Here is a 23,134-nt window from a genome sequence, read left to right on the forward strand (position 1 = left end):
ACGCCCTCCTGTGTTTCTGGCCGTTTATGACTCACTAATACACGCATGTGCGGAGGACATACAAGGCTAGTTGATGACATTGCTGCACACAGTGACTTTTTTTCGATTGGGCATCTTAAGCGCGAACGTCATTCAGATAATCATTTCAGGTAAATTACAATATTTTACCGGGGATATTAACAATTGTTTTTGCTTCATGTAATTTTTAATTCTAGTTCTAAAATGGATTAGGGTTTTACGAAGCCTTTAATCACCAAAGTTCAGCTGATATACTCGGTTGTGAATTCGTAGTTATGCGCGTTTCTGCATATGGTATCAAAAGAAATGTAGGGTAGGGCATTCTAAACATGCAGACGTAAAGTATTTCTACTCGTGGGTTAAAACCGTGTGAAACTTAGAAAAGGGAACGTTAATGTAGGTTTTGTGGCATAGTGTCGCTAGCCTAGCCGAGCATAATCCACTTTATTTTCGTGAAAATGTTTTATGATTTAACATTATGGCCGTCCATATATGTTGTTTGTTGTATTAGACTTTTAAAATTTTCCAACTCACATGGGCACTGTATTTTCGTCTGCAGTTCAGAGCAAGGATGGTTGTGCTGTCTAAAGAATATGGGTTTGTGGTTCTCACTGGTGTGGCCAGCATGGTAATGATCGGCCACCTCGCAGTGAAAGTTGGAAAAGCCCGAAAGAAGTACAAGGTCAATGTGAGTGGCAAAATGGATGTTGTTTTGTTTTACCTGAGCATGTGACCTCATCCAGCCAGAAACCATTTTGACTAAAGTTAGAGGCCGAAGTTGGGCCCAGTTTTACCAACCTCACTAGGACTGCTGTGTGTTGACCAAACCACTGAAGGGTTTATCTGACATCTCCTTTGTTGGACAGTACCCTCAGATGTACAGCGATGACCCAGAAATCGGAAATATCTTTAATTGCATCCAGAGGGCCCATCAGAACACGTTTGTAGTATTTTTATATAATATTGTGTGAGATGTGTTGTAGAACTATGTAATATGTATTTAGTAGAACAATATAGTATACACGTACAGCGATCAGCCATAACATTATGACCACTGACAGGTGAAGTGAATAACACTGATTATCTTGTTATCATGGCCCCTGTCAGTGGGTGGGATATATTAGGTACCAAGTGAACATTCTGTCCTCAAAGTTGATGTGTTAGAAGCAGGAACAATGGGCGGTCTGCAGTGGTCAGTACCTGTGAAAAGTGGTCCAAGGAAGGAAAAGCGGTGAACCGGCGACAGGGTCATGATGCACGTGGGGAGCGAAGGCTGGCCTGTGTGTCCCAATCCAACAGACAAACTACTGTAGATCAAATTGATGAAAAAGTTCATGCTGGTACTGATAGAAAGGTGTCAGAACACACAGTGCATTGCAGTTTGTTGCATATGGGGCTACGTAGCCGCAGACCAGTCAGCGTGCCCAAGCTGACCCCTGTCCACTGCCCGAAAGTGCCTACAATGGGCACGTGAGCATCAGAACTGGACCACAGAACAATGGAAGAAGCTGGCCTCGTCTAATGAATCACGTTTTCTTTTACATCAAATGGATGGTCGGGTATGTGTGTGTCGCTTACCTGGAGAACTCATGGCACCAGGATGCACTATGGGAAGAAGGCAAGCTGGCGGGTGCAGTGTGATGCTTTGGGCAATGTTCTGCTGGGAAACCTTGGGTCCTGCCATTCATGTGGATGTTACTTTGACACGTACCACCTACCTGAGCATTGTTGCAGACCATGTGCACCCTTTCATGGCATTGGTATTCCCGACCTTGCAACTTACAGGACTTAAAAGATCTGCTGCTAACATCTTGGTGCCAGATACCACAGCACACCTTCAGAGGTCTAGTGGAGTCCATGCCTTGACGGGTCAGCGCTGTTTTGGTGGCAAAAGGGGGACCTACACAATATTAGGCAGGTGGTCATAATGTTCTGGCTGATCAGTGTAAGTAGTTGACATTAAAATGTTGTTGTGGTGTTAGGCCCTTTTTAATATAATTTCTTTCTTTACAGCTTGGAGATTTACCCTGCTTTCCTCTTCTGTCTGGCCATTGGTGGCCTGCATAGTCCTGTGAGTTGACTTCATTTACTGTACATTCCATTTTTATAGCATACGTGACACACTTGTCTTTCTGCATTACATTCCCATGAATTAAGTTTTCTGTGATACGAATGAAAACGGGATTTCTGGGTTACAGCGCCTCGTCAGTGGTCTTGGAATGACGTGGGTCATAAGCAGGGAAATCTATGCATATGGCTACTCCACTGGAGGTAAGACAACGGATTCATTTGCACAATACAGTGGCCTATTAAGAGGATAATGGTCATTACAAGGGTTTTGTTCAATGTATTTCTTCCAGATCCTAAGAAAAGGATGCGCGGGTCGTTTGGGAACGTTGCTCTGCTGGGGATGATACTGACCGTGGCCAACTTTGGCAGAACCCTGTTGGGCTGTGGTGAATGGGTGAGACCTGGGATGAAGTTCTCAGCTCCCCTGCCCCCTGCCATTCCCCAGTGAGAGGTACTGGACCCCCACCTCATCCACACTGTAATAGTGGCAGAGTGTCCCTTATGGGCACCCGTACTTGTGTATGGTATACAAAGACAGACAGGATACAGTAAACATGTTCAAATAGATGGCCAGCAGTGTTTGTGCCTCATTCCTAAACTATAGCCACCCCTTCCTGGCCCATGAGCCCCTACGGATCACTGATGGCCCCAGAGAAGCTTCCAGCAATGGACAACTGGAAGTTTCCGCTTTTCCACGTTGATTAACACACTCTTTGTGAGAGTGTGATTTGTTTATATTTTTATGCATGCACTTTCCAAAACTGAAATCATAATGTATAAAAGGACCATCGAATAAGGTGCTTGAAATAAATATGAATGTAAATGTTTGGTTCTAACGGTGACTTGTTTTTTAATGCAGGTTCCCATGTTCAAGTTCAAGATGTAACCGTCACATGGAAACACAAAACAAACCTATCAGCAAGGTTATGTTGTGCAGGTTCCTGCTTGACAATGACACAGTACATAAGATAATTACAATGACAATAGTAATAGTCACAGCAGAACATCGTTTTGGTTGCTGGAAGGTCTGTAGACACATGCTGAACATGTACCTTTTACTATTATGAGGTATGAGGCGTTGGTGCTGTTCATTATTGGGTTGGGTTAGGGCCAGGGACTAGTTACAAAACCTGAACTAATAATTCATTTCCTCATGCTCAGGAGTCAAAAGCATAGTGTTTCAGTTTTATTTCTTAAAGCAACTAACATTCCTTTCTTTATAGTTAACCCTGCTACTGTATATCATATGTTGCATCACTTTAAACACACACAGGTCAGTTACAATTGAAACACTTCTTTATAGGTGTTACAGTGCACAACCAAATATTATTTTTAACAACCAATTATTTATAGTGCAGCAACCCTTTACCCTCAGTTTTCAAACACTGTTCTGTTTTTTGCATTTCAGTATGCCTATTTAGTTTGTTATACGGAATGATTAATTTCTTATTTTGTCATTTAAAAGCTTTTGTATTGTGTTTGTCTACAGCATACAATGTCCCAGGGTGCATTTCCTTTCACACAATATAATACAAAACTCAAATAGTGTTTCCATCAATAACAGTCAAGGTTCATAATATAGCAACTGTATTAAACAACAGTCCAAATAACATGTAGGCCTGTTAGAAGAACATTTAGGATTAATTGCTCAGGCAAATCACTATGGAATCGTAGTCCATAAAAAATAAGGGGCTAAACCTGTTGCATCTAAAATACAATGTTTTCAATGACAACAGACATAGTGTCAGTGACTCTCCAACCTGCCAAAATACTGAAGGCCTATTGAACGTATTAACAAGTATGACGTTTCTCAGTGATTCAATAGGGCTGATGCTCTGTCCTGTCAATGGTACCCATAAGTGAAATGGCCATTCATCCCATGAAGGTTTTGACAACAATCCTTGTTATCATGCTTCCAATTCAAATATTGAATAGGTACAACTATCTGTGTGGTTAATCATTAATTTGAAAGATTAAATGAAAATACATCTGTATATAGATTTGTTTTGAAGAGTTCTAACCAGGGTGTTGAAATGTTTATTAGTGAAATGAACTGTCATTCCACTTCCAGAACCAGAATCTCGGAAGGTGGGGCAGAGCATGAGCCCAATAAGAAAATATAGGCTATTTGGTTAGGCATTGTAGAAATATAGCAATCACAAAGCCACAAATTTGGTCATGGCTAGTGGTATTACAGAATGGAATCATGGGTGTTTGAGCCTCGAACATCCCAAAAAACTGACTATAAATATAATTCTATAGGTATTTAAAATATTTACAGATTAGACAAAGATAAACAGTGTAACATAGTAAGTTCCAATAAGTTACAAAGAAAAGTCCAAATGGGTTATAGGTTGCTAAATACTTTTATAATTTATTGTATTTTTTAATTTGTGTATAACATAGAGCCTTCAAGGATCTGTGTGATGTGTGAATACTGCTGTCAAACCTGACCTTTCATCTCATTAATTTTAGTCTCTTTGGATATGGTTTGGAATCATGTCAAACTTCTTGATGAGCCACTGGTTGTCACCAGCCCTAAGAAATGACACCCCTAACAAATCTCTGAATACACTGTTCACTATTTTGGGGTTACATATACAGGCTTTAAATATACCAATAATGGGTATTTTTAAATATATATATAACCTCTGTTAAGATAACCCAATATACATTCTTATTTGAAAGAGCACTGTTCCTTTATTTGGTCTATTCAGGGATTATAATAGACCCAGACATGGTTTTCTGGAAGCTGCTGAACATTTCTTGGTAAATCACTTTCAACACCATGTCGATTCCCTTCTGCCATGGATGTTTGCAGTAACATCAAATGTGAAATTGTGTCTTTGTTAACTACAAACCTGTGTGGACTCTGAGGGTTCCACTAGAGGGCACTGTTTCTATTTATAAACATGTTACATCATTAAAGGTAGAATCAGTGAAACGACAGACAAAAGGTCAACTGCAGAGTAGGTCAATTTCAATATGTCAACGCTCAACTTCCCAGCTGTTTTAGTCCCGTGCTGTAACAGTGTTTAGTGAGCCTTTACACATGGGCAGATACTGTGTGAGCATGTATGAGAGCCAAGTCTTGCACCTGGCTCAGTCTTGATATCAGCAATGCTGCTTGTGGCCACATCATTTTTCTGTGTCTACCTTTAAAGTGCAGTCCATGTTATTCATGACCTGTATTGGGTGGAGGGGGTATGGTAAAAAGAACAAAACAGACTCCCGCAACCTGGATATGAAACATCTGAGAGCTTCAAAGGATTGGCCTAATGTTGAAACAGAACCTCTGATGTTGGCCTGTTGTTAAAACCCTCACACTGGGTACTGAAAGCCTTCTTATTGTTAACAGAAAACAATCAAATTGGAAATTGCTCACCAGGGGGAATCATAGTGAGCCAACATAGGTGCTGGCTGGCGGCCTCCATTCCAGTTAAAAGCTTTTCCTGGCAGCCAAAAAAGGCAGCCCGCTGGATGTCTGATGTGTAGCTGTGCTTGAAATAAAGTTGACTGTTGTAGCTAACAGGTTTCCATCATCAGTAACTATAAGTGTATCTGGAAAGTGGCGTGTCTTCCATCAAGTCATCCTGGAGAGGGGGAAAAAACAAGGATTAGTTATAATCTATTACTATTGTATAACACTACAGTTTATCACGTCCAACTCTTGAAAATCATCCATCCCACATTCATAAAAGTGGCATGCCATAGAAAACCTGATTCTAACATATCCTCAGTACACAATTCTCACCATTGGCAGATCTTGCAGGCGGTGGAACTCGGGGTGGTTGGTCTGTTTGCGCAGTTTGAGGAAGAGGACAATGGAGACCACAGCTGTGGTGACGACGAAGACAAAGACCATGCTAGCCAACAGAGGATCCAGAGGAGAGGGGAGGGGAGGGCCTTTGTCTGGAACAACATAACCATTGAGTGATTGATGTAATTATTTAATGATTGCCTAGTTTTTGGTGTATTTTTTTTTCACTGAACAATATATTAATTAGTTTATTTGTCAGTGTACTGAGGGGAGTAGATTTGTGGGAGGACAAGGTGTCATCCCCCCCCCTCCCCCGATAAACCGACAGGTCAATTAGAGCCTCCCAGAGAAAGTCTGGAACCATTGCCCCCCCCCCCCCCCCCATTTGCCACACAAACATACGCCCTTGCTCTTACCGTCATCTCCGACATTGAGCTCAGATGGAAACTCCTGGTGAGGTGGGTCGGCGGGGGAAGGTACATGGGCAGTGTCGGAGGTCTGGGTCTGCTCAGTGGTGAGAGGCTGGGTCGGTGCGGGGGTCAGTGCTGGGGTGCTGGGTCCAACAGAGGACTGGATCAGTGTTATAACACGGGATGGAGGTTGGGTGGTACCTAAAACAGAAGATGTAGAGTTGGTGAGGTGGTCTTCAGCAGGGCCTGTCCCCTAGGGTGGATGGGCGACTAAGGCTGTCCCCTAGGGTGGATGGGCGACTAAGGCTGTCCCATAGGGTGGATGGGCGACTATGGCTGTCCCCTAGGGTGGATGGGCGACTATGGCTGTCCCATAGGGTGGATGGGCGACTATGGCTGTCCCCTAGGGTGGATGGGCGACTATGGCTGTCCCCTAGGGTGGATGGAGAGCTAAGGCTGTCCCATAGGGTGGATGGAGAGCTAAGGCTGTCCCCTAGGGTGGATGGAGAGCTAAGGCTGTCCCCTAGGGTGGATAGAGAGCTAAGGCTGTCCCCTAGGGTGGATGGGCGGCTAAGGCTGTCCCCTAGGGTGGATAGAGAGCTAAGGCTGTCCCCTAGGGTGGATGACAGTCCCAAAAGGGATGAAGAGAAGGAGACATCTAGAGAGGTTGACAGACACAGACAAATGAAATGACTACAGTATTTACAACAACGCTGGGCATGTCATGAGTGTTATTTTGTAAATACTGGATCTCCATGAGGATATGTATCATTCACAAACTATCTAAAATGGTGAAATGAAAGAAGGGGAAAGGGAGATTGTCTGTGCTCCTGGTATGCTGCCTGCTGGAGGGTTGGATCCTGAAGCAAGCTTCCGTGTACACAAACAAGCAGCTTTTACAGAATCCGTCTTTCTATTTCCAGACTGTACACAGCCCACTTTATAAAACACAAATGCTGGCCATATTAAGGACTACATTTGTGTAAACATAGGGAATATAGGATAACAATCCTAAATCGTTAAGTGAAATACCCTTTGGGTGACTGTACCTGTGAGAGTGCTGCCGTCCTGGCTGCTGGTGCCTCTGCTGACTCTGTGGGCAGGATTGGTAAGCTGACTGGTTACACCCATGTTGTCGTGCCTGATGTCATCCCTGTCACCAGCCGCTGTAACAGACCGCCTTTGTAGCAGACTGTCACTGTGAGTAACAGCTGGTTTGGTCAGGGCTCCATCCACCTGGTGAGTTGGGGTCTGATTTGTAGGATTCAGCTCTGGTCCGGGATCGCCATCTCCATTGACCAATGGGAACAATGGGTATGCAGTGGACATGCCCTCACGCTGGAGAGTGACTGGGGGGGGGGCGGTGGTCAAAGCATTGATCTGACCTGCAGAAAAATAATGACATCACTGTACAAATAGAATGCTTGCGATCTACACACGTCCCTTAAGAATATACAAATAAAGGAGAAATTATACAACATTTTGTTGGGAATATGTAAATTAACTGACAGACATGAGAGAAAGAAATAGGAGTATAACTGTGTTAGGCCTTCAAAATGTGTTTCCAGGGTAAATATCTTCCATTCAGGTTCCAAAGATGAACAAGAGTAAGCATTGTTCTAAAGTTAATGTGACCAAAATCATTTGGGATGAGTGACCTTTGGTCAGCCTTGATGCCATGTCATCTCCCACTGGTTAGGCAATGATACTAATTCAGAAACTACTGAATCAACCAGTTAGATAATATCAGATACTACTGAATCAACCAGTTAAATAATGTCAGATACTACGGAATCAACCAGTTAAATAATATCAGATACTACTGAATCATCCAGAATAAATAATAACAGATACTACTGAATCAACCAGTTAAATAATAACAGATACTACTAAATCAACCAGTTAAATAATAACAGATACTACTTAATCAACCAGTTAAATAATGTCAGATACTACTGAATCAACCAGTTAAGTAATATCAGATACAACTGAATCATCCAGAATAAATAATAACAGATACTACTGAATCAACCAGTTAAATAATAACAGATACTACTAAATCAACCAGTTAAATAATAACAGATACTACTGAATCAACCAGCTAAATAATATCAGATACTACTGAATCAACCAGTTAAATATACTACTGACTTTTTCTGTTCATATCTTTAATGGACTGTTAGTAACAAATCAGTTATGTTAATAGTCTGGTCAACAGTTTTTTTTTCCCAATTAAATGAATGGCCCAACAACCACTAGCTACCTGCTTCTGCTTCATAATAGTTCCATAATAACAGAACGTAATGGTTCCATAATAACCTAACAGCAGGTTTAGAAACTAATGTGCAGAACAGCTTTGCGAGATGTGGTTTAAGGACACGCACTGATCTTTGATTCTCCAGAGGCAAGGCCATAATGAATTGGACGCCACAAAATTGAGCACAGCAAAATGGGAAATGATGTATGCTTAGATTATCCTTCAAGACAATTAAGAAATGATTAGTATCAACAATTCCATCTAAATAAAAATACTTAAAATAGAATATAAGTAAAGAGAAACGTGATTAACTAAAATAAACTAAAACAATGTGCGATAATAAACTATAATAAACAGGTATTAGTTTTATTGTATAAACTATCAACATATACAAATTACATCTAAACGTAGCCCGAGTTAAACAGCTATCAAACTTTTATCGGAATGATAATGATGATAAGGTATAGACTAACAAATCAGACTACGATCTCAGCGGGCTGTCTATTCTAAACACACAAACACGGTTACCTCCTACCCTTTGTCTCAGATGAGCTGATAAGGATCATCAAAGCGCAAAGCACTAGATTATTTTCATTTTTCATTTTATTTTATTTCCGTGGTGAGATAAAACATTCAACGGCCTAAACCCCGGTTATCTTCTTTGCTGAGCGTGTTCTTAACTGTTATATCCGTTAGATTTGTTGACTGTGAACTGAACACCAATGCTAAAATACATAGGGGTCTGGCATTAGAAGAGATGAGTGCTGAAGGGGTGGGGTTGATAAAGTGACGCGCGGGGCGCAGTGTCACAATCAGGTCCAATTCAACACACAAAGTGAAACGTTTTGACCAGCTCCGTGAGGAAGATGTCTGTCGATATAACTCAAAGCTCCAAGTGTTTTCTGAATATGTCACCCACGGCCATGGCCATGGCTCGGCTGAATCTCAATTGAAGGGGCGCGGCGCGGCGCACTCCAGTCAGCTGTCAACGCTTGCAACGTGCACTCCGTGCGTCCGAAGTAGAACCAAATATATAGGGTTCAATACTCGATTCTACGAAGTATCAGAAATACTGATGTGCGGTAAGTACGGGAATGGATATGTTTAAAAGATTCACTAAATTGTTCTTTAATATAAAAAAAAACATATTTAACTAGGCTATAGTTCCCTAGCCTAACTGAGTTAGCCTAGAGTGTTTTAATAGACTTATCGCTGCTGAAATGGTTTCTGGTCAGTAGGGTCAGCTAATGTGTCATTCACGACAGGACAATATATGCTGAACCCCTTTCCGAAAACGAATGTATTTCCTAGAATACTGCCAGCACCCGAGTAGCACTGAAAGAGGGAGACTTTAAAGGAGACAGCAAGAATCGACATTAACTGAAGAGTTAACCACCAGGTTACAACTTTTCACGGACGGGATGGAAATGGAGCCCCCTAACAGATTGGTGCTGAGTCCTGAACCCGGGGCTTTAGAATTAACCGAGGGGAACGTGGAGTCGGTATGTTCCAAATACACTTTGCGCGACAGAAGTTAAAGGTTTTTCATCCAGAAATACAGCTTGCATTCTGTTTGTAAGCATTCATGTTTTCTACTATGTGCAGCGGAAGAATACATTTTAATGTCTCTAGGCTTCTAAAATATTTCATTTGTGATTTTATGCTATGCAAATGACAATAATAAGCTAATATCCTACACAAATCTAATATAGGCTATTGTCCTACACATTGGGCTTTGTGTTTTACTGAGATAAGGATTTCATCTTTCTTTCATCTTTCAAATGTAGGCCTATACGTTGACAGTGGTTTAATCGTTTTTTATACAATCAGTGGGAAGACTGTATGCAGTAAACTAGTTCAACTGGGGTATAGAGGGAAGGAAGCAGTTGTAACATGATATAGTATCAGTCAAATGTACTAATTATAACCATGCCATGTGCTTGGGATTAGTTGTCAATAGCAACAACACTCAGCTTCATAAATGTCTCTATCATGTGTGCATGGCAGGCAGATACACCCCATTACATTCTTTAGCAGTGACATTTGCTCCTTCAAATACACATTGTGTAATAGCTTAAGTCTTTTTTTATTCAGTTGTTTTTATGTCAGTATCTATTGTAAATGTAATTAGTTGAATTGGAAACATCCTCTGCTCTCCTAGGCCCTCCACCAGCTGTACTATGACCCAGACATGGACCATAAGAATGTAGCCCAGAAGTGGCTGACTCAGGCCCAAACCTCCACTCAGGCCTGGCAGTTCTGCTGGCCTCTGCTTGGCCCAGACAAGGTCTGTTCCCCAGCATCGTCCTACACCCTTTCCCATAGGTTTTACACACCTGGTTTTGATGTAGAATCCTTGCTTGTATTGCATTCCATGACCCCACTCATAACCCTGTTTTCCCCTTTGACCATCTACTCATTATCCCGCCATTTTCAAAACAGCTTCCTGAGATCCAATTCTTTGGTGCCAGCACCCTCCACACCAAGATCTCCCGCCACTGGGCTGACCTCCCTATAGACCAGCACCAGACCCTGAGGATGCAGCTTCTTTCCCACATCTCCCATTTCTCAAAAGGCCCCAAAATGGTGCTGACCAGGCTGTGTGTGGCCCTGGCTTCCCTGGCCCTCCACACCATTCCTCAGGCCTGGCCTCGGGCAGTCTCTGACATGGTCCTGGTCTTCCAGCCAGAGAAGACTGGGTCTGGGAATCAAAGTGGAGCCGGAGATGTAGGTGGAGCTGGTGAGATGGAATTGAACAACCACTCCCACTGCCTGGCCCTGCTGGAGCTCCTCACCGTGCTGCCAGAGGAGTTACAGAGCTGCCGGCTGCCGCAGGGGCGTCGTGCCCAGCTGAGAGAGGCCCTGGCTGGGGAGTGGACGGTGGTGTGTCCCCTTCTGCGTCAGCTGCTCCAGAAGCAGGAGGCCCCCAGCCAGGTGAAGGAGCGGTGCCTGCGCTGCCTGTCCAGCTGGGTGGGACTGGATATCCCCCTGCACGGGGAGAGTGAGGGACTGCTACAGGACTGTTTCGCAGCTCTGTCTGACCCTGAGCTCTTCAACACGGCCGTGGAGACCATCGTCTGTGCTATATCTCAACCTGACTGCCAGAGGTGAGGCAGACACACACGAAAACACACTGACATGTACAGTCAGGCATAAACGCACGCTAAAGCTGGGAATTACCACAAACCTCGCTAGGTATGTATGTGTGTGTTCAGATACACAGATGCTCTGGTGAACCTGATGCCTCTGGTGTTGGGTCTCCATGACCAGCTGAAGGCTGCGGCAAGGGACGGAGACATGGAGACCTCCCACGGTATATGTCGCATCGCTGTTGCTCTGGGGGAGACCCACTCCAGGTACACAGGACAGCTTACGCTGATGGCAGTGGATCTTAAGTTGTCTATGTACCTAAAGCTTCCTGATAGATGAACGGCAAACGATTTGTGGTTGTTACCAAGTTGGCCTTGTTCTCTCCTGACCTGTTGAATGTCCTCTCCCTGGGGGAGTTTTGTGAAACAGGACTCTTCTGGAACAGGTCCAACACTGGCAGGGCTACCTGTCGCTGGTCAACATGATCCTGTTCTGTACCAGCATCCCTGGGCACTACCCGGTCAGCGAGACCACCAGCTCCCTCACGCTAACATTCTGGTACACTTTGCAGGTATTGTGTTAGGGATGGGATTGGGCCAATGTTGTTGGAGAGAAAGCTTGCTACCTCTTCTGAACATGGTTGCATGGCTATATTGGGACTTCCTGTTGTTGCAGGATGACATCTTGTCATTTGAGGAGGACAGGCGGACGGTCTACCTGCAGGTTTACAGACCAGTCTACCTCCAGCTGGTGGACATCCTGCTCGAGAAGTCCCATTTCCCCTCAGAGCAGGACTATATTTCCTGGTCCTCAGATGACAAAGAGCTATTCAGGATCTACAGGTGAACAGTCCTTGTAGGAGGTCTATGATTTTCTCTTTGAGATTTACAGAATTTGTTTAGAAACTAAACAAACAATTGTTATACAATTTCCTTGACGCTTTTCCTAACTCTAGATTCTAGTGGACAAGATCGGTTGAACGTTTTGAGCAGTAACAATATAAGTAATTTTGAGTCCAAACAAAGCATCCAGTAAACATTTTTGGTTACACCGAATGTATGTTTTCTGTGGTAGAGTGGACATATCTGACACTCTGATGTATGTGTACGAGATACTTGGGGCGGAGCTTCTCAGTAACCTCTATGATAGACTCGGACAATTGCTGATGGCCACCGAGGGACCAGCAGCATGGCAGGTCAGTCAAGTCACCTATTTACATTAACGCAATGCTCACACAACGTCAAACATACCGTCCGTAACGCCAGTGTGTACATTCCTAAGTTGTGTCTTCTTGTTTTCCTCTTGTCCCCAGGACATTGAGGCTCTCCTATTTGGCTTCCAGTCCATAGCGGAGACCATAGACGTGAACTACTCCGATGTTATCCCAGGCCTCATCGGACTCATCCCAAGAATCAGCATCAGTAACATCCAGCTGGCCGACACGGTCATGTACACCATAGGTGCTGGCCAACATCTCATTCCATCTCCGTCTAGCTACCTCACCATCCTGACCCCTCTCTGACTAATTTGTCGGTCCTTCGTAATGTCTCTCTGTTTCTTCTCTGTCCCTCACAACGTGTCTCTGTGTCCAGGTTCTCTGGCGGAGTGGCTGGCGGACCACCCGCTGATGCTGGGCTGTGTAGTACCCATGGTGCTCCAGGGCCTGGTTAAGGCGGAGCTGTCTGTGTCCAGCGTGTCCACTCTGAAGAGGATATGTAGAGAGTGTCGTCATGACCTTGCACCCTACGCTCCTGACATCATGACCGTGTCACAGGTCTCCACGACAACAAGATTCTCATGTGATGATCGATCAATTGTACTGTAGCTGGATGTGTCTTGTGCAGTAGCTGTGCAATTGGTTTGGATGTTGTCATTGGTTCGTCATTGACAATAATGTCAAGGGGTTCTCTTTTCTTTCACAGGATGTACTGGCAAAAGAAATTCACAAGGTATTCCTTGTCTTGAAAATAATCCTATTTTATTTTGTGTGCGTAGAGATGGAATTCAATACTATTTGTGTATGCAGAGCAGCCAGTGCATGTGGCTGATGCAGGGTCTGGGCTTCCTCCTATCTGCCCTGCCAGTGGAGGAGATCCTGGGCCGCCTGACCTTGCTGATCACCCCCCACATCCAGACGCTGGACACACTGGCACACCAGGAGGTAAGGACAGAGACAGTGCCCTTGTTCTGTGCGATCACCTACAGTAATGTAAAGTCGATACATTGTCTGTAGTCATTGTGTACCTGCCCTGACTGTAGCCCAGCCCCACTACTAAGCTGTCCATCATCCACATCCTGGGTATGCTGTCCAGTCTCTTCACAACACTGGACATAAGAGGGCAGGATCAGGGGTCAGAGGGCACCATCCCAGCCCAAACCAGAACCAACCCTGTGAGTTTCCTGACAACTCTGTCTTCTTTACTGTCTGTTACCCTCTCCCTGACACTCCCACTTTCTACCTCTTGTCTGTCCATTCTGATGACTGTCTTTGTGTCTGTCTGTTGTCTGAGAACTTCTGTCACTACTCAGAACTGCTGCAATGTTGTTGACTTTGTGCTCTTTCAGATTGTGGTGATCTTACAGCAGGTCTTCACATTGATACAGAACGTCCTCAGCAAATGGCTCAGTGACCCAGAGGTGGTTAAGGTAATTAGTGCATACACCATGTATATTAGCATGTTGTAAAATGTAAATGGGTCATAATGTTCTGCATATTAGCCTGAAATGCAAGCTATTCTTCCATTCATCTCAAAGTGACCCAGAGCGATATTTCGTTTGGATTCTAGGCTAGACGTGAGCTAGACTCACAACATCTTGTCCCTTAGGCAGTGTGTGGAGTGTTTGATAGGTCTGTGAAGACACTCCTCCGTGACTTTGCGCCCATGGTGCCCCAGCTCAGTGAGATGCTGGGACAGATCTACACTACATGCCCACAAGCCTCTGCTCTTGACCTTACATGTCAGGTGGGTTTGTCACAGACCAATCATACAACTAAATCAGATTCAGTCCTCAGAAGATTCTGCCTTAGACTTGAGCAAAGTATCCATCTTGATTTCTATAAATGAAGTCATCTCTCATCTAGATGGTCCGAATATTTACTGGAGAGAAAGATCATTTAGGTCCAATCAAGCACCTTATTGAGCTAGTCACCTCCACCACACAGTCCATCTTTCAACAAGGTAAGAATTAAAGAAAGCTTGGGTAAAGATAAAGGATCTTGCACATTTCTGTTTTTCACATGTATTTTCTCGCTCTCCGTTTACCAGGCCCAAGCGAACATCCAGATATAGTTGAGTCATTCATGCAGCTTCATGCCGAGGTGTCCCTGTCTTTTATCATTTCAGTTATTTCCATCAAGTTATTTTAAGAAGAGTTTAATGGAAACTACATCCTGGGTAAAATGTGTTTGTCATTGACCCTATAGGCCCTGAAAAGGGAGCCTGGCCTCTATCGGTCCGAACATCTTGATGTCAAGTCTCTGTTCTACTGTGGTGAGTGACTTTGCCATATAACCTATTTTGTAATTGGATGCACAATATTATTTTTTAGGTGTATACAACAGTTTCAGTACCAACTCCTTTTCAGGAATCCTGGCACTCAAGTTTCCAGAGACGCCTACAGCGAAGTCAGCCTGTTTGTTTTTTGTAAGTTAAATACGTGCGATGCTGATCCACTTTACCGTGCAACTGGACAACCAAAGTCATAACTTTATTCTGCATCATTTCTATCATAATTAGAGTGTTTTCCACCCCCCCAGGCGGAGTTAGTCTGTCATTGTGTGGACATCCCTCCTATTGGTCAGGTTCTACATAGAGACGGGAAGCTTCTCATTCAAACCATCCTGGAGGTAACCAACTGCTTTCGGTTTTAGAGTGTGGGAAGGGCCCTCACAAGTAGGACAACCTGGCAGTAGCTATCCTCATTCTAATGGCAGTTCTTAATAAGTTAACTTTTAACTCTCTCCCGCTACTCCAGATCCGTACTGGCCAGTGAATGGTATAATGATTTTCCAGTCAATTGTTTCGTATACTGTATGTATGCTTCATTGCTCTCTCGCACTGTGTGTTATCACCAGGCGGTTGGAGGGCAGTCTCCCCACTGTCTGACAGAGCACTTCTCTCAGGTGCTGTTCTGTCTGAATCGACATTGCCACACACTGCTGTCACAATGGCTAAAGGAAGGACTACATGTCCCAGGATTCCCCACTGCTCAGATCTCGATGGAACAGAAAGACACATTCAACCAGCAGCTCCTCAGGTAGCTTTCAGAACAATTAATCATTCAGACCTGCCACAGAACTGTTTATGCAATGTCTTGATTGACAATATTCATCTCATACCAATATACACTTCCAATTTGGTGTACGCATACCAGTAGTCGTTGTAGGTTTTAATGAAGTACCCAAGACCATGGAAAATTAAAACAGGTCCAAGTTAATTTGACCCATGGGTAAAGTTGGTGTTCCAGATGCTTTATTGAATCCACACTGGTCAGATTTGCTCTCATAACATGAATGATATACAGTATATTTGACATGTTAAGTCATTCAGCAGACGCTTATCCATAGTAGCTAAAAGTAAAGTGTATACATTTTCCAACCTTTTTTGCACTGGCCCCACCATAGGAATCAAACCCACAACCCTGACATTGCAAGCGCCATACTCTTACCAGCTGAACTCTACGGGGCAGTGTGAAAATCATGTCAGTGTTCTGCTAACAGCACAACTCCCACCGTTGATATCTTATCCACTTTCTTTTCCCCAGGGAACAGAGCAACAAGCGGCATGTTGTGGAGATAGTGAACGAGTTCTCGCTGTTGTGTCGAGGTCTGCAGGGGCCTACCGGACACTCTGCAGATTACTAATGTGGCTACAGTACTCGCTTTGTCTGAACCAAGACTAGACCTCCAGACAACCAGGACCTGTGCAGGGGAACCTAGCGTTGGAGACCACACATGACTGTAGTCTGTACTCGGTAATGACATTTCGCGTTTCAAACTGTCTGTGGGTTAGTGTGAGTGGATGCTGCTTGTGGCCTTGTGAAGAATACTGTGATGGGCTTTTTCAGAGTAAGTGATTAACATTTGTGCGACTGCAGTCTAAGCCACTATGGCTCACTGACCTGGGTTTATATCATCCCTACACTTCACTGTCCGTGGCAGCAAGTCCAATAAAAGGAGCATGTTGGTAGTGATGGGGAAAACATTGACCGTCACCGATTATATTTTCTCGAACAAAAACAAAGTGTTTCTGCTTCCGACCTTTTTCTCCTCCATCTTCTTTTAAATTTTGAACCAATTTGTATACAGCAATATTCCTTCCATGTCTAATAAAATCAATTTTCTCATGGCTTTTAGGCTATCCATCTAAAGCAGAGGTGTGAGCAATGCGATTTGGAACGTCAAATCACAATAAAACCATGGAACCAAATTCCAATACATATAGAACAGTGAAGATACATATAGAATGGTGAAACATATAGTATTGGCACCCAGGTAATGTGATATCATACTTTGAGGTGTCCTGGCAGGGATTCCCTTGACTCATTGCACTCTAGCGACTCAGTGAGGTTGCAAGAACACTCCTTTCTGATCTCCGCAAAAGCGATCAGTGTGACAAGAACGGCATTTTAAATACCCAGGTAATGACACCTGAGACATACAATCCAGTTGAGAAAGAAAATCAACACATCGGAGTCACTACAGCTGCCTGGGCAGGCTGACTATTGGTGTACTTATTTATTATGACATTCTGTTAGATTGTATGATAACTCATTTACAGATTATCAAAATATAGACATCTGCAGTCACTCAGTCTTTGTAAGTTGGAGAGGCTGAGAAACCATACAACATGATGGAAATGTGTAAAATCTTTCCTCGATAAACTTAACATCTAACTATCTCTGCTAACAGAATACAGAATATGTAGTGCCTTCCCAACCATGTGTCCCCATCGGTAAAACTCTGGGCCCTGGTCAAGTCACACAGTTGGAGAAAAAAAAGATCTATAATAACTCATAAAACATGTCGGGTCATCCACAACAGATACAAGGGACAGACGTACGTAGACAACAAGCCCTCGGTCATGTTTGTTCCGAAATCAATGACAGCCGCTCACAGGCTGTAGGTGGTTAGAGCTATCCTCAGTAGAAAAGGTGGGGCTGAAACTGAAAAGTATTTATTGATGGCCGATGCTGTGCTGACAGAGAAGTGATACAAGGGGGTCAATGCAGGGTTTGTGGGGCCAGGAAGATGTCTTCCCTCCCTAAACCCCCCCCTACTTAAGTCCTTACCCCTTGTTTCACTATCGTATCCTGGTGAAGAGATTTAACACAGACTTGGACTCCTGAGCAAAAGAAAACAAGAAAAACAAGGGGATTCTTTGTTTAAAATGATGACGCAACAGACCGGTGACAGGTGGAATGCAAGAGAACCATCCTGTGTGTTCTGTTCACCAACCTTGGTGCAGCGCGTCTTACTGAAAACATTCCAGAAACGTAGAGTCTCATCTCCCGCCCCCGTCACAATGGCCTCTCCATCTGGTGACACAGCCTAGAGCAAGGGAACCGATAGACTTCACTGTATCAACTGCGTCAGAGGTACTACTTATAGTAACCAAGCCGCAAACCTGATGATGACGATAGATTACTACAGCTCTGAAGAAGATATTCTGTGTTGTTCAACATGACTGCAAGACCTACAACAGTAAGCACGGCATTGCCTCAGTCTCACCAGGTAAAGAACTCTGTAGGAGTGTCCCGTCAGCTTGGCCACCTGGGTCAGAGAGGGGTACTTCCACACCAGGATCTGGTTCTGAGAGTAGCCATGGGTGCTCACCTGAAACACAATTCAAACCCATTCATTATTATCTGGGATAGAACAGACAAAACTCTTTTCACAATCCATACATCAACTAATAGATCTACATTGCTGTGTACATTGCTGTGCAAACTTCGTAGGGAACCTGAGAATCTTTTAATTTTTTTTAACTATTCATCTGGACAGTAAATGCTCATTTGCTGGTGAAAGCACTATAGCATTATTGTGTTGTCCGAAAGGTCACTGATATTTTATGAGATGGATAGAATGAATGTCATGAAGAAATGAGATGGACATGGGCAAGTCGAAGACTGAAAACACGGCGAGGGACAGAAGGAGGTCCATGGATGTGCTTCTCATCATCTTTCAGAGTCGTCTAGCACCAAAGTACATGCTTTGACCGTGAGAAGTCTTAGACAGAAAGGTGTGCTATTCTTTTCCTTCCATATACCACCTGTGACTATTTAAACCAACCCATGTTGTAGCCAACAAAAGCATTGTTGAAATCTCTTCCGCTTGTTGCCTTCTGAATGAAAACCATATCATATGATTGTAAAAGGCTACCTGTGCACTAGGAATAAATATCAGGTAAGTGGTTCCTCACCAGTTCATTGGCGTGTTTGGACCAGGCCAGGTTGCAGACTTGTGAGCCTGTGTCGGTGCTCTGCAGGGCCTGGCCCGTCAGGGTGTTCCAGAAGCGCAGGCAGCGGTCGGCCGTGCCTCCACCAGACACCAGCAGTCCGTGCTGGTGGGGTGACCAGGCTATGGCCTTTACCGCAGCCAGATGGTCACTGTACTGCTGCACCGGGAGCAGGCTGGAGCTGTTCCAGACCAGCAGCTGAGGAGGAGGAGGGGTTCGTAGAGTTGAATGACGAGAGATTACAGACCCCCGTAAGCACTGGAAATGTCGCAGGAACCTTGAGCTGAATACAACCCACCTTGTTGTCATTGCCCCCGGAGGCCAGGTGCTGGTGGTCCGGCGACCACTTCAGGCCACAGACCTCCTGCCTGTGTCCCTGGAGCCTCCTCTCAGCAGATGGAGGGGTGCGGACATCCCTCTGGAGGATCACACGGTCCCTGCTGCCTGAGGAAAGCTGCTCCCCATTCCAAGCCAGCGCTCCTGGAGAGAGGGGCGAGTGTGGAGAAGAAATCCTCAATGTTGCAGTCCCAACTGATCTGGTATTTGTTAAGCAAATATAGGTTACATGGCAGTCAAACCTAAACCAAAGAATAATGGCCTTTACACGCTAATAACAGTTAATCTGAATGGCATTTCAGTGCAAATAATAGGTAGATAACACTTTTATTGACATTGGCAATGGGAATTATGGTTTTGGAATACTGACAACAAATGTGAATGAAAATCTGCTATAAATAAAACAGTATTCTACAAAAATAAAATGCAATTTGTGCTTTTATTATCATAATTTTTTATTCTTTTTTTAGGGGGGGGTTAAAACACATTTGCAGTAAGCAACTAATATTACCATACAAAACCTAACCAAAATGTGTTATGTAATGCACATTTTCATGCCATTTTAGTCAAGAATATCCCCTATATGAACTGATTATTAGATGTTGATAAACATGAGAAAATAATTATCTTCCTCAATGTATGAACAAATTCATACACTACAAAAAGGTGAACTGAGTTTGCTATCCTGAAATGTATACCATGCCACAATTCTAAATAGTACATACTACAGAGATTTTCTGCACATTATCAGCCTATATCATGAATGCGGGTACCACAGGTCATACAGTATGTATAAGAAAATAAACTGGCAAATATCAGATGTAAAAACCAAGTAATTTAATACAACAGATATTGCTAAGGACATACTGTACACACAGAAAATAGAAAGTAAATCCCACACATCTTGCTCCTAAACTGACATCACTGACCGACGCGGGCAGAGTGGCCTTCCAGACTGGTCAACTTCCTCCCGCCCGCTGCGTCCCAGATTTGAACGTAGCCCTTATGGGTTCCCACGGCAACTAGGCTTCCCTGTGAGGATGGACACAACTCAGGCCATTGAGTGATTAGGTCAAATGAAGCCAGTTTGCCTCATATCATTTCCTCACAATATACCGAAATAATGATTAGAGACACTGAGCAGGGCTTTAAACTCACCCTTTCGTTCCAACACACGGACGTCACAGAGTCCCCATCCACTGACAGGTCACAGAGTCTTGTCACCTGCAAAGACAAACACGGCGATAGGAAACGAACAGTGTGAGGGATTTGTGCCCTCTCGCACTCCAGCTCACCTGGCCCCTTCCTTTCTTCTCACCTGACTGGTGCAGGCGCTCCACAGGTACACACAGGCCCCCAGGCCCACGGATAGCAGGTTGCCAGCCGACCAGTCCACCAGGTTGAGATAGAAATCATCCTGCAGCTCAGGGGCGTCCAGCACCTTGAACGGGATCTTGGAGATCTTACGGGCCGGCTTCCGAGGGGATCGCAGGAGCTTGTGACTGAAATGAACACGAGTGGGGGAGGTGGGGGCTATTTTTTAGCTTCAACAGAAATGTATATTGGATGGATGTACCATAAGTGTCATTTTACACGGGGTGGATGTAACGTCCCATATCTGTCACTTCATACTGGGTGGATGTAACGTCCCATATCTGTCACTTTATACTGGGTGGATGTAACGTCCCATATCTGTCACTTTATACTGGGTGGATGTAACGTCCCATATCTGTCACTTCATACTGGGTGGATGTAACGTCCCATATCTGTCATTTTACACTGGGTGGATGTAACGTCCCATATCTGTCATTTTACACTGGGTGGATGTAACGTCCCATATCTGTCACTTTACACTGGGTGGATGTAACATACCATCAGAGCCAGTGGTTGTATAGCCCCCTAAACCACGCAATGGACCCATCCATACCTCTTGTTGCTGAGTGGGGAGAGGGAGTACGGCGACACCTCACTGCCACTGTCCAAAGGCACTCTCTTAGTGTGGACTGTGTACTGGGGAGGAACAATTCAAAGGAGCATGTTAATCATAAGGAAAGTACACCACACTTTATATCTCTGGCCCTGTGCTGGACTCTATCTGCTGCTTACCCTGAAGAGGCTGTGTGTTTCCTGGGAGGGGACGGTGTGGCGGTGGTCATCAGTGTTGGGGTCTGGAACACTCTCTATCCCTGCCCCCAACAGCTCATTCCTCAGCAGGGCAGCATATGCCACAGCGTCTTTCCCATTGTCTGACCCTGCATCCTTGGACCTGTGGTTTTGGTTGGGAGATTGACAGTTCTCCTGCCAAGAAGTAAACGTGGGGTTGTACATGATATTGCCAAAGTTGTAGCTGTAAGAAGTCCTGTGTTTAGCTCAGCTGCCGGAGCATGGCACATTCAACGCCGTGTTGTGGGTTCCATTTCCCCCGATTGTCAGCACGCATTCAATAATGGAAGTTGCTTCGGTTAACAACAGTTCAGGATCCTGTACAATGTATTCTTTAACTTCATAACATAAAAAAACTTTATATAAAGATGCTTAGTGACATTACCCTAGCAAGGGGAAGTTGCACAAAGTACTGAAAACAAGGATGTCGTAATGTTGACATTTAATTATGGGGGGAAACGGTTATCATTTGAGAAACATTTTTACATAGCCTTTTATTTGCTCATCTTTACCAAGGAAGAACATTTTCTGGACAGCAGTGTATATACATTACTGGTGGGAGGAAAGGGCAGGGACTGCTGGTCCTACAACATGGTCCATTCATGTCATGTGGTTTGTCACTCATGGATGTCACAAACAGGGATAAGGGGGATAGGACTATTGTGTTTTTGCTGACATTACTTTATTATACAATGTTTTTTTGCAGATAATTCTGCAGTATTTTATACAATATTCTTAAATACATTATTTAACAGTATTTCATGCAGTTATCTACAGTATAATACAAAAATAACCCTGTAAGAACTACATGGTCATGGGTAAATAAAATGTTCCATATAGTATTCTGCAGTATACTGCAAAACTGATTGTGGGCTAGTACACATTGTAGTGGTACACGATTAGAGGAAAGGTGAGTGGCTCACATTGGCGTAGTGGAAGTTGATACTCCAGTTGCTTCCAGCGCGGGTAGGAATGAATCGGTCTCCAGACTTCACACTGACAGGACTGCAGGTGGCACCCACAGACTGGGAAAGACAAGAATCCCATCAGGTGTACCTTTTGCACTCATCTACAAGATAATCTGTACTGGTTTTAAACAGATTATTAGTAAGTGTCTATTATTTCCCCAATCCCTTTAATTTGTAGATTGCTTTTTAATAACAGAGACACAGAGACCACCTACTCACCTTAGACAGTTGTCCCTCCGGCAGGTTCTGATGATTAATTTGTCTCAACAGCCTTCTCTCGTAGTCCTGGTCCATTTTACAGGAGCACCACCACGAAATAGACTGTCCAGCCCCCCCCACCCCCACCCACCCACCCTCCTTCCTTCCTTCCTAACACACCGTCACTCTGGCCGGTACTGGCCTCCCATCCTATGAGGAAAGAACTATCATAAAGTATACCAGGTCTCTGTCCGCCAGCAATGTACTGTACCAAGGCGAGCAAACTCGGAAAATGTCTTTACTAGCTAGCTAAGTATCCGATTTTTTTTGGTGAATTTCGACTGGTGAATTAGAGATGCATTATGGTGAGGTTTCAGTGTAAAATATTTGGCTGGCAGGTACTGTGC

General features: G+C 44.1%; 4 protein-coding genes across 10 annotated transcripts; 2 read left to right on the forward strand and 2 right to left on the reverse strand.

Moving 5' to 3' along the window:
• Nucleotides 1-40: 40 nt before the first annotated feature.
• mgst3a (microsomal glutathione S-transferase 3a) lies at nucleotides 41-3,177 on the forward strand. 3 transcript variants are annotated; one of them, XM_010890163.4, is made up of 7 exons: nucleotides 41-149; nucleotides 578-706; nucleotides 885-958; nucleotides 2,032-2,089; nucleotides 2,217-2,289; nucleotides 2,379-2,539; nucleotides 2,948-3,177. In XM_010890163.4, the coding sequence occupies exons 2-6, from the start codon at nucleotides 590-592 to the stop codon at nucleotides 2,534-2,536; spliced, it is 480 nt and encodes a 159-aa protein (XP_010888465.1). In that variant the 5' UTR covers nucleotides 41-149; nucleotides 578-589; the 3' UTR covers nucleotides 2,537-2,539; nucleotides 2,948-3,177.
• A 23-nt stretch (nucleotides 3,178-3,200) lies between these two features.
• On the reverse strand, nucleotides 3,201-9,236 carry si:ch73-344o19.1. 2 transcript variants are annotated; one of them, XM_010890078.4, is made up of 5 exons: nucleotides 9,044-9,236; nucleotides 7,308-7,643; nucleotides 6,265-6,459; nucleotides 5,843-6,000; nucleotides 3,201-5,681 (listed from the first exon to the last, which is right to left on the reverse strand). In XM_010890078.4, the coding sequence occupies exons 2-5, from the start codon at nucleotides 7,585-7,587 to the stop codon at nucleotides 5,631-5,633; spliced, it is 684 nt and encodes a 227-aa protein (XP_010888380.2). In that variant the 5' UTR covers nucleotides 7,588-7,643; nucleotides 9,044-9,236; the 3' UTR covers nucleotides 3,201-5,630. The 2 variants fall into 2 exon arrangements, with proteins under 2 accessions (XP_010888380.2, XP_010888371.2); XM_010890069.4 differs by having other exon boundaries at nucleotides 3,203-5,681; nucleotides 9,051-9,236.
• Nucleotides 9,237-9,372: 136 nt separating this feature from the next.
• On the forward strand, nucleotides 9,373-16,951 carry LOC105022001 (importin-13-like). 4 transcript variants are annotated; one of them, XM_010890090.4, is made up of 22 exons: nucleotides 9,374-9,597; nucleotides 9,781-10,017; nucleotides 10,677-10,802; nucleotides 10,958-11,622; nucleotides 11,731-11,871; nucleotides 12,035-12,176; nucleotides 12,281-12,447; nucleotides 12,680-12,800; nucleotides 12,918-13,065; nucleotides 13,198-13,379; nucleotides 13,528-13,554; nucleotides 13,632-13,766; nucleotides 13,865-13,996; nucleotides 14,171-14,251; nucleotides 14,431-14,568; nucleotides 14,688-14,784; nucleotides 14,872-14,924; nucleotides 15,030-15,096; nucleotides 15,191-15,249; nucleotides 15,363-15,452; nucleotides 15,681-15,862; nucleotides 16,370-16,951. In XM_010890090.4, exons 2-22 carry the CDS (start codon nucleotides 9,937-9,939, stop codon nucleotides 16,467-16,469), a joined length of 2,934 nt encoding a protein of 977 aa, XP_010888392.2. In that variant the 5' UTR covers nucleotides 9,374-9,597; nucleotides 9,781-9,936; the 3' UTR covers nucleotides 16,470-16,951. The 4 variants fall into 4 exon arrangements, with proteins under 4 accessions (XP_010888413.2, XP_010888392.2, XP_010888401.2 ...); XM_010890099.4 differs by having other exon boundaries at nucleotides 9,827-10,017; XM_010890104.4 differs by having other exon boundaries at nucleotides 9,915-10,017.
• A 372-nt stretch (nucleotides 16,952-17,323) lies between these two features.
• Nucleotides 17,324-22,876, reverse strand: fzr1b (fizzy/cell division cycle 20 related 1b). The gene is made up of 12 exons (XM_010890124.5): nucleotides 22,749-22,876; nucleotides 22,485-22,586; nucleotides 21,505-21,696; nucleotides 21,326-21,408; nucleotides 20,717-20,900; nucleotides 20,557-20,622; nucleotides 20,328-20,430; nucleotides 19,361-19,542; nucleotides 19,027-19,260; nucleotides 18,336-18,440; nucleotides 18,063-18,155; nucleotides 17,324-17,949 (listed from the first exon to the last, which is right to left on the reverse strand). Exons 1-12 carry the CDS (start codon nucleotides 22,821-22,823, stop codon nucleotides 17,908-17,910), a joined length of 1,461 nt encoding a protein of 486 aa, XP_010888426.1. The 5' UTR covers nucleotides 22,824-22,876; the 3' UTR covers nucleotides 17,324-17,907.
• Between the last annotated feature and the right edge of the window lie 258 nt (nucleotides 22,877-23,134).

This window comes from Esox lucius, chromosome 3 (assembly GCF_011004845.1).
Source record: "Esox lucius isolate fEsoLuc1 chromosome 3, fEsoLuc1.pri, whole genome shotgun sequence".
NCBI classification, from domain to species: Eukaryota; Metazoa; Chordata; class Actinopteri; order Esociformes; family Esocidae; genus Esox; species Esox lucius.